This window comes from Phocoena phocoena, chromosome 6 (assembly GCF_963924675.1).
Source record: "Phocoena phocoena chromosome 6, mPhoPho1.1, whole genome shotgun sequence".
Lineage (NCBI taxonomy): Eukaryota > Metazoa > Chordata > Mammalia > Artiodactyla > Phocoenidae > Phocoena > Phocoena phocoena.
The window spans coordinates 34,495,090-34,512,508 of record NC_089224.1 but is presented as its reverse complement, the minus strand read 5'-3'; the positions used below and the strand labels follow the sequence as shown (position 1 = coordinate 34,512,508).

Genomic DNA, 17,419 nt, shown 5'->3' with positions numbered 1-17,419 from the left:
TATGGTGTGTTTACGTCTTCCATTTATCTCACTTCCTAGATGTGAGAACCTTGGAGTGGGACTAACTCAACCTTTATTCTTCTTTAGTTGTCATTCTAGCATCTGGTACATAGTAGAGGATTAACAAATGAATGAATTAGTAGATGAGTAAATAAGTGACTGATGGAAACGTATGTACTGTAATACTCTGAACCCTAACTTTCCCTTCTGGACCTGCAGAAGAAGCAGCTCATGCCTCCTTTGTTCTAGCCAAAGCACCAAATTCTGTTAACATCCCTACTCCTGATGTTAAGTTTATTTTCCTATTTCTATTCTTACCTCACATCCATTTTCTCATTTACTTATTTTTTCCATGTGTCGTACATTCAGCCTCAAATCTTGCTTTGGAACAAATTGGAATATAAATGGATAGAACAAATCTGCTAATCCCTGGACAGACACTTGGTTCCAGGCCTCTGTCTCTTTGTTAATGGTTTTGTTCCCTCTGTCTGGAATGCCTGAGCCCATCCTACCTCTCCTGCCTTTTATGAGCCTGGCAAACTAAGGCACATATATTTTAGCTAAGCTCTGTAAGTTGCAAAGAATAGAGGCTCACTCAGGTTACCTCAAGTAAAAGGTGGAAAGGGTGAAGGGGAAGGTGTGTATGTGGGGGGTTGTAATTCTAGGTATTACAAACACCTAGAATTAGAATTGGAAAACTATTGGTTCTGAAACAGATATAGGTACTAATTACTTTCTCTATATCTCTTATGGCCTCTCTAATTTTCTTAGCAACTATATTTCATTCCCTATTTTCATTTCCTAAGCAGCCAACTTTTCTATGGTTTCAGCTTCCTCATAACTTAATGTGTTTTCAGCTCATCATGGCCACTCTGGCCTCTTCTATCTCACAAGGATCTCCATCAATGTCTCCATCCACCCACGAGTTCTCTCTGTAGTCCCAATTCAAACCCTTGGAGAAGAAATCTGATTTTCCCCAGCTTACATGTTCATGCTAGGCTGTATCAGGGAGGGATAAGATCCTATGACTCTCCAAGCAGCCAAAGCTGTGAGCAGGGCAATTTCCTTAGAAGGAGGTATTGTCTTTCCTTGGCTCCTCCCATGCAAGATATAACCTGCTTTATTCCAAAATAACTTCTACATTGCTTCTGATAAACCTTTCTCATACATTGTGCGGAAAGGGCCTCAGATTTTTTTCCAATCCATTGCCTCCATTCAGGGCAGATATTTATATTACAAAAGGTCCTGTCCTTTACAAAAGTTTTTTGTTTTTGTTTTTTTTTAATAGCACATTTCTGCAATGAATTTTTAAATGTATCATACTTTATGTATAACTTTTAAAGACCTTGATATAGGAGACATAGTCTGGCCATGATGGAGCAGTTCATGCTGGACTTGCCATCCCACTATGAACAACTGTAATCCTGGACACAATATATGAGGCAACTGGTTTAGGCATTCCCCCATTGCTAAGGGAAGGAAAACACCCAACATGAGTCACATGTTTATCCTTGCTTTCTGCCTTGGGTCAATTTCTCAATCATGGCTCAGGGAGAGAGATCCAAAGGAGAGCACAGTGATACCAGCGAGATAACCCAGTGTTGGAATTAGCAGGCAATGACTTTAAGGCAGTTGTTGTTGAAAATACATTTATGGACTAAAAGAAAATATTGACTTAAAGGATGGGGAGGGCTTCCCTGGTGGCACAGTGGTTAAGAATCTGCCTGCCAATGCAGGAGACACGGGTTTGAGCCCTGGTCTGGGAAGATCCCACATGCCACGGAGCAACTAAACCTGTGCGCCACAACTACTGTGCCTGTGCTCTAGAGCCCGCGAGCCACAACTACTGAGCCCACATGCCACCACTACTGAAGACCGCATGCCTAGCGCCCATACTCCACAACAAGAGAAGCTACCACGATGAGAAGCCCACGCACCACAACAAAGTGTAACCTCCGCTCGCCACACCTAGAGAAAGCCTGTGCGCAGCAACCAAGACCCAACACAGCCAAAAATAAATAAATAAAATAAAAAAAAAAGGGTGGGGAATCTAAGCCCCAAAAATGGAAACAGTAGAAAAATAAATATCAGAAATGAAAAATTTATTGGCTGGGCCTAATAGTGAAAGTGAAGATGGATCCATTGAAATTATCCAATCTGAAGAATAGAGAAAAACAAGATTAAAAAACAAAAAAGACACAGATATAGAGAACAAACATATGGACACCAAGGGGGAAAAGCGGGGGGTGGGGGAGTGATGAATTGGGAGATTGGGATTGACATGTATACACTAATATCTATAAAATAGATACACTATTATACATACACTAATATGTATAAAAATAAATAAATAAGAAAAAAAGAAAAACAAAAAAGAGGGACTTCCCTGATGGCACAGTGGTTAAGAATCTGCCTGCCAATGCAGGGGACATGGGTCTGATCCCTGCTCTGGGAAGATCCCACATGCTGCAGAGCAACTAAGCCCCTGAACCACAACTACTAAGCCTGCGGGCGCCCTAGAGCCCATGTGCCACAACTACTGAAGCCCGAGCACTCTAGGAACTGCATGCTGCAACTACTGAGCCCACATGCTGCAACTACTGAAGCCCACATACCTAGAGCCTGTGCTCTGCAATAAGAGAAGCCACCGCAATGAGAAGAGTAGCCCACACACCACAACGAAGAGTAGCCCCGCTTGCCGCAACTGGAGAAAGCCTGCGCACAGCAACAAAGACCCAACGCAACCAAAAAATTTAAAAATAATTTAAAGAAACAAAAACAAACAAAAAAAGAGCCTTAGTGACCTGTGGTAATATGTCATATATGTATCTGTAACTTGTAAGTAGTTGGAATTCCAAAAGGAAAAAGAGGAGGGGGAAAAATAGTTGAAGAAATAATGGTCAAAAATGTCTTAAATTTGGTGGAAAACATATAGAATTATCAGAAGCTCAGTGAGCCCCAAGCAGTATAAATACAAAGAAAACCACACGTAGTCCCCTCACAGTCAAAATACTGAAAGCCAAGGATAAAAATAAAATCTTGAAAGTAGCCAGAGAAAAAATGACACAATGCATAGAGTGGGATAATACGATCGTGGCTGACTTCCCATTGTACACAAGAGAAGTCAGAAGACAATGGAATGTCATAGTTTATGCACTGAAAGAAAACTACTGTCAAGCCAGAATTCTATATCCAACAAAAATATCCCTCAAAAAGAAGGGTTAAATAAATACATTTTCAGATAAACTAAAGTGGACAGAATTTGTCATCAGCAGACCTTCACTACAAGTAGTACAGAACAAAGTTCTTTAGGCTGAAGGAGAATGACACCTGATGGAAACTCTATCTATGGAAAGGACCAAAAAGCACTGGTAATAGTAAATATGTGACTAAAGATAAAATACTAGATTTTTTTTTGCTTCTATTAATTTTCTTAAAAGACATATGACTGTTTAAAGCAAAAATGACACCATTGTAAGGTGAAGCTTGTAATATATATAGAAATAAAATATGTGACAACAACAGGGCAAAGATGAGGTTGTGGTGGTAAATAGAATTAAGATGTGATAAATAGAATTAAGATGTGATTATGACTGTTTAAAGCAAAAATGACACCATTGTAAGGTGAAGCTTGTAATATATATAGAAATAAAATATGTGACAACAACAGGGCAAAGATGAGGTTGTGGTGGTAAATAGAATTAAGATGTGATAAGGTTATTACATTGTGAAATATGAAGTGGTATCTTATTTATTCTTATTAGACTATAACAGGTTTAGGATGCATATTATAAACCTTAGAGCAACCACTAGAAATTAATACAAAAAGGCACAGCTAAAAAGCCAATGGAGAAAATAAAATGAAATACTAAAAAACTCAATTAACACAAAAGAAGACAGAAGATGAACAGAGGAAAAAGCAGATGAAAAGTAGGAAACAAAGGGCAATATGGTAAAGACAACCACACCAACACTTTCAATTAAAAGGCAGAGTTTATCAAGCTAGGGGGGGGAAAAAAGCAAGACCTAACTATATGCTGCTTATAAGAAATATAGTTTAAATGTAAAGACATAGAAAATTTGAAAATAAAAGAGTGTAAAAACACACCATGTAAATAACAAGCATAAGAAAGCTGCATGGCTGTAGTATTATCAGAACTAAGTAGGCTTCAAGACCAGGAGTATTTCCAAAGACAAATAGGGACATTTCATAATGATAAACTGTCGATTCAAGAGGTGATATAAAATCACAAAGAGTATGTACCTATTAATAGCACTTCAAGATACATAAATCAAAAACTAACAGAGCTAAAGGGAGACATAGAAAAATATACAATGACAGTTGGAGATTTAACACTCTTCTCTCAGTAATTGAAAGATGTAGATCTGTTAACCAACTTGGCCTAATTAATATAGAACCTAAGAACTGCACAATGTTCAAAAAAATAGACCATACACTGGGACGTACAATAAGTCTCAATACATTTCAAAAGATTAATATCTTACAGATTTTCATTCAATTCAAATTCAACATGCATCCATGTCAGAAAGAATCTCATCAAACTAAGAATAGTTTGACCAAAATGGAATTAAATTAAAAATAAATAGCAGTATCCTTAAAATCCCCAAATATTTAGGTATTAAAGAATGCACTTCTAAATGTAAAAAAAAAAGTGCAAGGGAAACTAGAAAACATTTTTAATTGGATGGTAATGAAAATATAACATCACAAATTGGGGGGTCATGCTGAAGTTGTACTTAATGAAAATGTATAGTTTTAAATGCCTATTTCAGAAAAGATTTTAAATCAATGTTCTAAGTTTCTATCTTAAGAAAATAGAAAAAGACGAGCAAATTAAATCCAGAATAATAGAAGCAAAATCTATTCATCACTTCTATTTATTGTATTAATTAATTTATTTATCTTATTGTTTCTTAGAAACAATGAGGAAAAACAATACAGAAAATTAACAAAGTCAGAAGTTGGTTCTTCGAAAAGATTGACAAAATTGAGAAAACTTAGCAAGGCTCATCAAGAGAAAAAGAAAACACAACAGCCAATATCAGGAATGAAAAGTGAGATATCACTACAGATTGTACAGATATTAAAAAGGATAGTAAAGGAATATTATCAACAACTTTATGGCAATAACTTCAACAACTTGAATGGACAAATTTATTGAAAAACAGTTTGCCTTAATTGACACAAAAAGAAATGGAAAATATAAAGACCATACTTACTTAAAGAAATTGAATTCATAATTTAAAACCTTCCTACAAAGAAACTCCAGGCCAAATGGTTTCACTGATGAATTCTATCAAATATGTAAGGAATAAATAACACATCTTACACAAAGTCTTAGAGAAAATAGACGAGAAGGGAACGAGTCCTAACTTACTTGATGATGTTGATATAACTCTGATATCAAAATCAAAGCTATTTCAAGAAAAGAGAAGGATAGGCCAATATCCCTCATGAACATAAATGCAAAACAATCTGACAAAACATTAGCATATCTGTTCCAGCAATATATAAAAAGGATAATATATCTGACCAAGTGAGGTTTATCCCAGTAAGACAAAGTTAGCTCAACAGTAAATACCCCATCAACATATTTTTTCACATTAACAGAAAAAAAGGAGAAAAACCCTATGACATATCATAATAGATTCAGAAAAGAAGTTGATGAAACTCAACATCCACCCACAGAAGATTAGAATAAGGGCCAAATGAGATGATGCACTCCAAAGTGTTTAGTAACCTGAAAGGTGCTGTATGAAGGGGAGGTATTTTTTTTTAATATTTATTTATTTATTTTTGGCTGGGTTGGGTCTTAGTTGCGGCATGCGGGATCTTTCGTTGCAGCGTGCGGACTCTTCCTTGTGGCTCACGAGCTTCTCTCTAGTTGTGGTCTGTGGGTTTTCTCTTCTCTAGTTGTGGTGCGCAGGCTCCAGGGCACGTAGTTTGTGGCACGCAGTCTCTCTAGTTGAGGTGTGTGAGCTCAGTAGTTGTGGCGCATGCGCTTAGTTGCCCCGCAGCATGTGGGATCTTAGTTCCCTGACAAGGAATCAAACCCGCATCCCCTGCCTTGTAAGGCAGATTCTCTACCAGGGAAGTCCTAAGGGAAGGTATTTTTATTTTCATCCCTCTGTTGTGACACCCTGAGATTTATAGCTTCCTTTCTGATAAGGACTTCATGGGACCCGGACAACACCCTTTTCAGCTATTCAATAAATGCCCTCAGAATGAGATTCAATTGCCATGTACAGCAGACCATGATAGAATAGTAAAATAATAACACTGCCACTGTTACTTTAGCGCTTACTGAGCGCTGGGCTCTGAGTAAGGTTCTCATCATGCATTGTTTTATTTTATCCTCACAGCAAACCTGAGGAGGGCACTAATATTTTTCTCTGCCTTACAAATGAGAGAATGAAGATTAGGGACTAAATACCTTGCTCAAGGTCACATATATAGTTTGTGGCAGAGTCAGGAATCCAGCCAAGGCTAACTCTAGAGCTTCAGATTTTAAACCCTACCCTGCCTTGCCTTCTGTAGCCTTATCTGGGAAGAGTCCCATAGCATTGGCTTCTTCCCTCTTGGGCTTCCAGGAAGGCATGAGCTTGGTCTCATGTTCCTTTGTCAGCATTCTGAGCACTGTGCTAACATTGCATTAATAGGAAAAAAAAAAAAAACCCTCTTTAACTGTATTAATTTTTTAAATTCTTAATTAGCATTTTAAATGCACATTCACTTTTAAACTAGAGAAAGCCCATGCACAGCAACAAAGATCCAATGCAGCCAAAAAAAAAAAAAAAAAAATTAATGAACATTCACTTCTAAAATATTAAAACCATGAGAATGAGTATAAGGTGAACAGTATTGGTTCCCTTCCCCACAATCCCTGGTCACATTCCCTGAACCCAACTACTGTCAACAGAATCTATATATTCTTCCAGAAATTTTGTATGTACATCCAAATACACATACACACACATTCTTAAAGTAAGCAGATGGGTCATCTGTTTATGTAACTTGCTTTTTTATTTAACAATAAAAAAGCTTGGAGAGCTTTCCATAATAATACATAAAAATTTACCTCATTCTTTTAAAAATATGCATAATATCCCATTGAATGGCTATAGCATAATTTATTTAACTAGGCCCCTATCAATGAATATTTAGGATTTTTCCCATTGTAAAAATGTCACAAAGATGGTTTCGCGAGCAGTTTTGTACATACATCTTATGCATATGTATTACTATTTCTATAGGAAAAATGCAAGAAAGCAGAGTTGCTGAGTTGAAGGGTATCTGCATTTGAAATTTTGGCAGGTATTGCCAAATAACCCTATAAAAATTTTGTGTCTATTGGCATACCCACAACAGTGTATGATAATGCCTGTTACCCTTCATCTAGTGTTTCAAAATTTTGAGATCTCTTTCAACTATACTTATTGAGCACCTTCTGTGTGCTTGAGACACTGCACTAGGCTCAAGGATTTGAAAGGCAGTCGATGTAGCTGGAGGAAGATTTCTTGGTGAATTACTGTTCCTTTGGGACTACGAGCTTTTACCCTTTTAGAAACGGAAATTGCAGGCTGGTGAGGTATTTAGTTTCAATTTAGCTTAATGGAATCCTGTTAGTGAGTTTTAAAATAAGGACCAAGACAACTGAAATGGTAAACAGAGTCTCCTGGGCCCCAGGAAGGAGGATGCAGCATCTGTGCGTTTGCACGCTTCGAAGAGTTGTTCTTTCCAGGAACAAACAAGTTTCAGCATTGAACTCTTGGGTGGACATGTGAGCTGTTGAAGCCTTTTAGTCATCCCTAGGGCAAGTGCTTCTTAGTAAGCAAAGGGCCACACCGATCCCCTGTGGCTGATGGCAGAGCAGGGTCTATAAATGGGAATAATAATGCTACCAACTATCATTTATTGGGCACAGACTCTGGCCAGGCACCACACTATGCATTTTATGTGTGTTGACTCATTTAATCCTCATAACAGGCCTATGATTGTCTTCAGAGGGTATTTTTATGATGCCCATTTTAAAGCTAAGGATACTGGCTTCCCTGGTGGCACAGTGGTTAAGAATCCGCCTGCCAATGCAGGGGACACGGGTTCGAGCCCTGGTCCGGGAAGATCCCACATGCCACGGAGCAACTAAACCTGTGCGCCACAATTACGGAGCCTGTGCTCTACAGCCTGTGATCCACAACTACTGAGCCCTCATGCTGCAAGTACTGAAGCCCGCACGCCTAGCGCCTGCGTACTGCAACAAAGAGTAGGCCCCTGCTCACCACAGCTAAAGAAAGCCCGCGCGCAGCAAGGAAGACCCAATGCAGCCATAAATAAATAAATAAAATTTTTAAAAGCGATAAGGATACTCGCTTGCTGGAGTCTCCCAGCTTCCTCTGATGTGCACCGCAGTATTATGTTTCTTTTCATAATACTATCCCCTTTTGTAGACCAAAACCCAGAGACAACAGAGTGTCTATTTGAAGTTACATTTCATCCTTCATCTCGCAACAGCCAATGCTTATGGTGGTGACGGGAGGTGGGGCAGAGCCTTGCTCAGAGTGAAGACAGGAAGAATAGAGGGAGGTAGGAGAAAGGTCAGGAGTAGATAATGGACTAGGAGGCTAGATGGGTAGGGTTTGGTTAGGCAGAGATAGTGGGAGCAGGGAGAGAGAAGGGTAAGATGGCGTTCTTGGCAAGAGGAAAGGTAAAAGCAAAGGTGGGAAAGCAGAGGCCAAGCTCAGGAAATGTGAGTAGCCTTGCTGGGCTGCATCTCAGAGTGGCGGGAGAGCAGGCTGGAATGGAGACGTGGAGCCGGATGACAGAGTTCTGAGGGCCAGAGGAGGGACTTTGGGCTTTCTTCTTCTGCGGTTTGACAGCTTCAGGGAAGAACCATCAAAAGCTTTTCAGGAATTCAGCCTTGTCTGTCTCAGACTTCTCCTTCTGAAAGACCAAGGGCCCAAAGTGGCAACTTGACATTCAGTCTCCTTTGCCATGGTTGGGAAGTCAGGGCTGTAGCTGATTTCATTGGCCTGTTTTTCATTTATTGTAGTGTGGCTTTTATAGTATGTTAATTGAAATATTTCCAACTGCCAAAACCAATTACACTCAAATTGCCTTGTCAGTTCTTTTATTGCCAGATAAATGTTTTACAGACATATTTACGGGGGGCAATGGTAACTGGATCTCGTTTCCTACTTAAGGCTGGCAGCTTGGGCTGGGGTTGGCCCTCCAGTACTCTGCTGTGGGCCAGAAAGCTGTTGGATGTTACGACACTTCCATCTTGTTACCTTAGGGATCAGAGGCTCTTCAAAGGAAAGCAGCTTTCTGGCTCATGTGGCTTAGCCTCAGAGAAGGGTTCTCATCTCTGGAAACCTTGGCAACCTGGCAGAAATCTGAATCCTGCTGCCTTCCCTACCAGCAACAATCCCTGCCCAAGCTGAGACATGCCCTTCTTTCCCCCTGGAATCCTTTTCCCCTCTGCCATCAAAGCCTCTCCCACAGACCCTGCCACGGAAAAGTTATGAGGCCCTTTCCATCTAACTCACTCACTTTGCATTTGGGAAACCAAGGCCCAGAGACCTCCCCAAGATCACACAGGTGGTCAGCAAGAGCTGGGAGCCGAGGTCTCTGCCCAGTGTGCCATGCTGCCACCAACATGTGCTCTTTGGCTTCTCTGCTAGCTTGACCCCTCCTTCAGGGCTCTAGACCTGCTTCTTCCAAGAGCCCCTCCCTCACATCTCCAGCCTCCACTGATCTCCCTCTTGCTCCATCACCTGAGCTCACCTTGCTCCATCACCTCACATACTGCAGAGTTTTGGTTGGTTTGTTTGGGGGAACATTTTACTATCTCTGTTATTGTTCTGCTCTTGCCATTGTACATGCTGCTTTCTTCATCTGAAAAGCCTTTCTGAAAAACATTTTCTCCACTTGGATGACCCATACTTTTCTTTTGATACTGAGCTAAGAAATAGCCACCTCGGGGAATCTTTTTTGTGCACCCACGCTGGGTAGGTGCCTCCGTGCATTCCTATAGCACCCTGGTCACACGTCTCTACTGCTGGTACAGAGCAGACTTTCAAAAGAACATATGCTGAGTGAGTAAGCGAGTGAGTAAATAAGGAGCACTGATCACACTTATCGGACCTTCACGGACTCTGAGCAAACGTGGGTAGAGACCTCATCTCTCATCATTTTGTCCCACTGCTTAGGTCCCCGACCATAAGTAGATGCTCAAGAAATGTTTATCAAGTTGAATCAAGCATGCTGTTCTTGAGAACATAAAATTTTAGCATGTTAGAATTGGAAGGTCATCATATCCAATCTTATGCATTTTATTGATGAAGAAACAGGCTAAGGAAAAATATTTTTCCCAGGGTCATGATTACTAATGTGTTTGATGGCATTCATGCATGTATTCAATAAGTATTTTGAACACCTACTATATTCTGAGACAGCCACGTACAAAACAAAGTACCCAAACCTTCATCATAAACAAATATTTATGAATATAATCTGCCTTCAAAATCCTCTTAATGCCTAGTACAGAGCTGAGCACTTAGTATATAGTTTTAAAAAATGTTTGTTGAACTCGTTGCAAATAAGAAATGCCAGGCGCTAAGTCACCTGGTTGCTCTTCATGGGTCAGTCCCACTGATGCTGGAATCAGGTTGCCTCAGATATAGGACTTCCTTGGCTGGGCACCTGTTACCAAGTCTCACTGTTTGTGAGACTTGGGGAAGTTCAATGTCCTTTGTCTTTGAGGTCCCTGGGCAGAAGCCCCCCTGTAATACTGTTTTTGACATTCCCATGGAGATTCACTTATGACTTACCTTCTGTTTCTGTTCTTTTTTCAGAGCATCAATGTGGGCAGAGGAGCCAGGAAGAGAGTAAGTGCTGAGACCACACAGTTTCTCAGCAAGAAGCTAATAGCATTTCTTCTGTTGAAATATTAGCTATATATTTTTAAAGAAAAGCAAAAAGAACATTAAAATCACCCTTAAGCCTATCACCCTGGGAAACCTCTTAGTTAACGTATGATGCTGTATCCTCCCAGATATTTATATGCATATGTAAAAATTACATGTTTTTTTTTTATAACTTTATTTATTTATTTATGGCTGTGTTGGGTCTTTGTTGCTGCTCGCGGGCTTTCTCTAGTTGCGGCGAGCGGGGGCTACTCTTCATTACAGTGTGCGGGCTTCAGTAGTTGTGGCACGTGGGCTCAGTAGTTGTGGCTCAGGGGCTCTAGAGCGCAGGCTCAGTAGTTGTGGCGCACGGGCTTAGCTGCTCCGTGGCATGTGGGATATTCCCAGACCAGGGCTCGAACCCATGTCCCCTGCATTGGCCGGCGGATTCTATTTTTTAAAAAAATAAATTTATTTATTTATTTTTGGCTGCATTAGGTCTTCATTGCAGTGCGTGGGCTTCTCATTACGCTGGCTTCTCTTGTTGCAGAGCACGGGCTCTAGGTGCGCGGGCTTCAGTAGTTGTGGCTCACAAGCTCTAGAGCGCAGGCTCAGTAGCTGTGGCACACGGGCTTAGTTGCTCCGTGGCATGTGGGATCTTCCCGGACCAGGGCTTGAACCCATGTCCTGTGCATTAGCAGGTGGATTCTGAACCACTGCACCACCAGGGAAGTCCCTTTATTTTTAAATAGAATCAAACTGTATGTTATTTTACAATCTGTTTTTTACATAATATATTTAGAGTACTTTCCATTGCCAATAAATATACTTTCATAGCATCATTTAAAATTACTGCATATGTAATATTGTAAATAACTTGACTCAGGAACTTTCGTTAGGAGAAAATTGAGAGAACTTAAGCTCGAATGTAATTGGAATCTTCACCTTGGAGTGGAGTTGAAAATGCTATATAGCCCAAGTGGCTGTTTACTGCTTTTCATTAGCAGTTGCTCACATATCTCAGAGTGGGGGGCAAGGAAGAATTGGCTATCATCAAAAGTGGGTAAAAAAGCTGGGTTAAGGATGTGTGTTCACCTTGAAAATGTTCTATTTAACAATTGGGTCATGTGCATCTGGTGTAGGAACTTTTTTCTACCATAAGTGATACCAATAAATGTTTATTTAAAAAAATAAAAAATAATAAAATTACTGCATAATATTTTACTATGTGTTCATTAAGGCCATTCCATAATTTTGTTCAACCATGCCCCACTGTTGGATATTTAAATATTTCCTCTTTTCTACAATTATGATCAATCCTCCAACAAACGTTCATGCATTTAAATCTTCAGGCATATCCTCGAATATTTCTTAACATAAATTCCTATACATAGAAATTTGGGTCAAAAAGTATAAATACTTGTTAGGCTTTTGATAAATATTTCCAAATTGCTCTTTAGAAAGGTTGTACTAATTTATGGATGTCCATTTTCCCACAACCTCACCAACGCTGGATATTGGTTTTGTTTGTTTGTTTTGGATTTAGTTTTCACCAGATTTTGTTTTGTTTTGCTTTGTTTGTTTGTTGTATCCAAAATGTATTGATTGGGATGGTTTCCCATTCATCTTGATTCAGGGTGCTTTTAGCACTGCTTCCATCTGAAGGCGCATCCTTCTGTAAGCCTTGCTTTTCCTCCTGCAGGCTGGCAGAGGACAGTAGAGCAGCCAACGCACAAAACTACTGTGTGTGCATGTTGGCTAAAGACGGTAGGTGATTTTATAGCATCCTGGGCATTTCACATCCATGAAGTAGGAATTTGGGCTCTGCACCAGGTGCTTCTTTTTGTGTTTCCTCTTCTCCTCTTCTAGAGAGGGATGAAGGAGATCCTCTGCATGTTCTCGTGGGGAGGTTGTCACCACCCTTCACCAGTTTAATAGTGAACAAATTGCATTGTTTTATTTTGCATATCTTTGATTGCCAGTGAGGGTGAATATTTTTTATTATGTCATGGGCCACTTTGGCAAGGTTTTTAACTGTCTATCGGGGTAGGGGAAAACTTCTAGTTCTAGATTTTTTTGCTCCAAGGTTTTGATGGGACTATGAGGCTTAAAGTTACCAAGTACTGGGAGTATTGCTGTAAGAGTAAACTTAAGGTGGCAAATTGGAAGGTAAAATGTGAATTACAGTTGAAGTAGCTTAAAGAACAGCTGGGTGTCATTTCACAGTTGGTCCTGGCTATTAGCGTCCAGGCTGTATGGGAAGCAGTAAGGAGGAACCAGCTCTTCTGGTCCCACTACTGGGGCCAAAGACCCACCACAATGTTCCAGCTAAGTCCAGAACCCCAGGGCTGAGGTGGCCATAATCTTCCAGGCAATGAGAACTCTGGCCTGAGCAGTTCCTTCAGGCTCTTCCGTGAGTGGTCTGTTGCATGTTTCGTGTTCTATGTATTGGGACAGAGCTTGGCTTCTGGGAGGATTTGCGAATGAAAGGGCTATCTGCAGCACCGCTTGCTTGTCTAAGCAGGTCAGGCACTCTTGATTCTCACATGAAGTTTTTGTCCAGGATGAAGATTCAGGGACCGAAGTAGGGGAAGGGACAGATGAATGGGCCCAGTCCAAAGCCACAGTTAGACCCCCTGACCAACTGGATTTGACTGATGCAGTAAGTAAGCAACATCCTACCCTCGCTCCTTCCACCTCCTCCAGCCTCAGAGATGTATTGTGCCCAGAATCTAGGTTGTGAGATGTCTGCTGACATCCAGGGGAATCATCAGAGGGGGTGGGGGGCCCTCTACATTTGACCCTGTTGGCATTTCTCTCCCTTAGGAGCTAAAGGAGGAGTTCACCCGGATTCTGACAGCCAACAACCCACACGCACCCCAGAACATCGTCAGGTACAGCTTCAAGGTAAGTCATCCTCTCTGGGGCAGGGGCCTCTAGGTGCTTCTTGCCTTGGTGACTTGCTGTGTTGCAAAAGCCTCTCAGCTCTCATAGAGATCACCTTTAAAATGAGGTCTTTGGCTGAAACCCTGAGATTTTACATGGAGTTTTCCAGAGATTTTGAAGTTTCTTGATGAATCTCCCTTCATTCTCGCTAAAGTGCCCTGCAGAGCCACTCTTTTCAGGAATCCTGAAGTGAATAATTTGGTAGGAAAAATACTTTTCCAGTGTATACAGTGTGTTTGTCACTAACATCAACTATTGGGTCTCCAGAAGCCAGTGTGCCAGTGTCAGGTCCTATATTAGAACTTTTATATAGGATATCTCATTTAATCCTCAGGTTTCTTTGATATAGGAACTATTTTTATCTTTATTTTATAGAAACCAAAGATAAATTAGATAAAACAAATTACAAAAGTCACACAGCCAGGATTCAAAGCAAAATTTGAACTAGTTTGATTGACTCTAAAGCAACATTACACTGCTTCTTTAAAAAAAAAAGTATACATATATATACACATACACATATCTATACATACAGACACACACATACAGAGTTTTGAATATATAATAGAAATCTAGAAACTCATGGTACTAATTTTAAGAGTAAAAAGAGCAATGAAAATACAATGGAAATTAAACCTCCCTCTCCTGTTCCTTTCATTGGGGACAACTACTATTAGCAGTTTCTTTCTCTTCTTTAAAAACAATTTTATTGAGATATAATTTACATATTGAGATAAAATCACCCATTTATTTTTTTAAAAGATGGTATTTAGTTTTCAATTATTAGTGTTTAAGAATTTTATGATATTTGCTGAATTAGCAGATATTCTCTAGTATTAGAAAAATATATTAAAAGATCATTGTGTCTTATCCAGTCAATCATCCATTTTAAAGTGTATAACTCAATGGCTTTTAGTATATTCACAGGTTATGCAACTATCACCACAATCGATTTTAGAACATTTTCATTTCCCCCAAAAGAAACCCCATACCTCTTAGCTGTCACTCCCCAGTCCTCCATTCCTTCCAGCCTTAGGCAACCACTAATCCATTTTCCAGCTCTACAGATTTGCCTGTTCTGCCACATTCTCTTTCATAAAAAGAGCATCAAACAATATGTCACCTTTTGTGGCTGGCTTCCTTCATTTAGCATACTGTTTTCAAGGTTCATCCATGTTGTAATATGTATCAGTACTTCATTTTTTTATTGCCAAACTAGATTCAATTTTATGACTCTACCATAGTTTATTTATCCATTCATCAATTAATGGACATTTACATTGTCTCTGCATCTTGGCCATTATGAACAAGGCTTCTATGAACATTCATGTACAAGTATTTTTGGCCATGCTGCATGGCTTGTGGTATCTTAGTTCCCTGACCAGGGATTGAACCCAGGCCCTGGCAGTGAAAGCACTGAGTCATAACTACTAGACCACCAGGGAATTCCCTTGTGAACTGTTTTTTTTAACACACTGCTTCTTATTTAAGACTGAGTAGTCAGCCCCCTCCACAAAGAGGTTAGGACAAATCCAGCATATTTCTTGAGAGGTTCCACTCCTGAGTTGTGCTAATGGCATCCCTTAGGCAGCCTGTAAAGGGGCAGGGGATGGGATGGGCAGAGAGAAGTTGCCTCGCCCCCCTGAGCTTATGCTGGATTTGTGATACACTCTATGGGCTCCTGTTCTCCTGACCTCTGAAAGAGAGTCTCTTTAGGACTCAGTGTGCCAGCCATGGGAGGCATGCTACGGGCAGAGGATTGGTGTCAATGTACCTCTCTGGGGCCCTGGGAAGCTCAGTTATTAGAAGAGATTCCTGTGAGTCAACTGTCAGCTGGGTAGCCATAGACTCCCAGGCAGGCTCACCTCATGAAACCTTCTAAAGCCTCCCAGGCCTGACTGGCATCCTCCCACAGAGCTGGCCTCCATCTCATTGGTCCTTCACTGAGATCCAAGAGCTTTAGGTCTCCAAAGCTATTACTTTCCCTTGAAGTGCTGGCCTGAAGAGGCAGATGGTTTGGACCTAGGCATGCCTCTCCTCCTTGCACAGAAACAATGGGATCTGAATTCCATCCCTAAACTGACGAGGAAGGTCCTAGTCACCACTGGGGATAGGATGACAGTGAAATCTCAAATGATACCTATAGGGATAATTTATTCCCGTGGGACCCTCCATCGTCATCATAATAATAGCTACTATTTTTATTGAGCACGTATTATGTGTCAGACTCTGTGTTAATAGATTGCTTTCGTTATTTTCAATACTCAACTATCCTGCAAATTAATTATTATCCTCATTTTGCAGATGAAGAAATTAAGGCTTAGAGTGGTTAAGCCCAAGATCGTGCAGATAATAGGGAGTAGAATCAAAATTTGAATCCAATTCTGTCCACATCCGTAGATCATGCTCTTAACCACTGCACTGTCCCATCTTCCCATCCATCTGAGTTACTGAGAGAAGAAGAGCTTTGTGGTGACTTTTTGAGGCAGAACATCCCAGTCTGTATGCAGAAATAGTGATTCTTGCAGTCCTCCAGGGATAGCTTTGTCTGGTACCAACCCATGGGTTGGTTTCCTCTCTGGTGAGTTTACCCCAGTGTGCCATACAACTGTAATAATTTTCTCTATGACTTGCAAAGGGTTGGCAAGAACTTTTTTGAAAAATGAAGTGACCCCTGGTCTCAAAGTCAACTTTAGGACTAGGATGCTGATCAAAGAGGGGGCAGCCTAGGGCTTCCCTGGTGGTGCAGTGGTTGAGAGTCCGCCTGCCGATGCAGGGGACACGAGTTTGTGCCCCGGTCCAGGAAGATCCCACATGTCGCGGAGTGGCTGGGCCCGTGAGCCGTGGCCGCTGAGCCTGTGAGTCCGGAGCCTGTGCATCCGGAGCCTGTGCTCCGCAATGGGAGAGGCCACAACAGTGAGAGGCCCGCGTACCTCAAAAAAAAAAAAAGAGGGGGCAGCCTAGAGGAACAAAACTATTGGCTCTATGAAAGCAGGGATCATATCTGCTTTTGCTAAGCTTTGTATCTCTGGAACCTAGAATATAACATTGTGTCTATTCAAAAATTATTTGTTGAAGAAGTAATGAACCCAGTTGCCTGGGCAAGTGCCTTGTGTGACTTGACAAGTGCCTAACCCAAATCTTTTCTAGATTTCTGTGATCCTCTTGTATGGAACAGGGGGACTGGGGACTTGGTATCTCTGAGGATCTATCCAGCCCTGGCATCCATTAAATAGAGTGGAGAGAAAGCCAGGCCAGGTGTGTGTGATGACTGTTTGTGACCTCTCTGAGGTCTGGTTAGACAGGTGAGACAGGATCCCTTGGCATGGATGTAGGAGCCAGTGATAGGTAAATCCAGAGCTGCTCAGAGTTGGAAGAATGTATTTTAAAATATGTCTTTGACAGCTACATATAAACTAATAATGAAATTAAAACATTCTCTAACACCATATATAAAAGGAAACTCAAAATGGATTAAAGACCTAAACGTAAGACTGGAAACCATAAAACTCCCAGAGGAAAACATAGGCAGAACCCTCTTTGACAT

The 17,419-nt window shown here is 40.8% G+C and overlaps 1 protein-coding gene and 1 pseudogene across 1 annotated transcript in view; one reads left to right on the top strand and one right to left on the bottom strand.

The window, feature by feature from the left end:
- Positions 1 to 17,419, top strand: part of DNAI1 (dynein axonemal intermediate chain 1) — a 61,156-nt gene that overhangs the window by 6,072 nt on the left and 37,665 nt on the right. The window contains exons 2-4 of the mRNA XM_065878735.1: positions 10,876 to 10,908; positions 13,490 to 13,588; positions 13,753 to 13,833. Of these exons, the coding sequence (XP_065734807.1) occupies positions 10,876 to 10,908; positions 13,490 to 13,588; positions 13,753 to 13,833 (213 nt within the window). The remainder of the gene's footprint in view (positions 1 to 10,875; positions 10,909 to 13,489; positions 13,589 to 13,752; positions 13,834 to 17,419) is intronic.
- On the bottom strand, positions 12,570 to 13,288 carry LOC136124461 (small ribosomal subunit protein eS27-like; annotated as a pseudogene).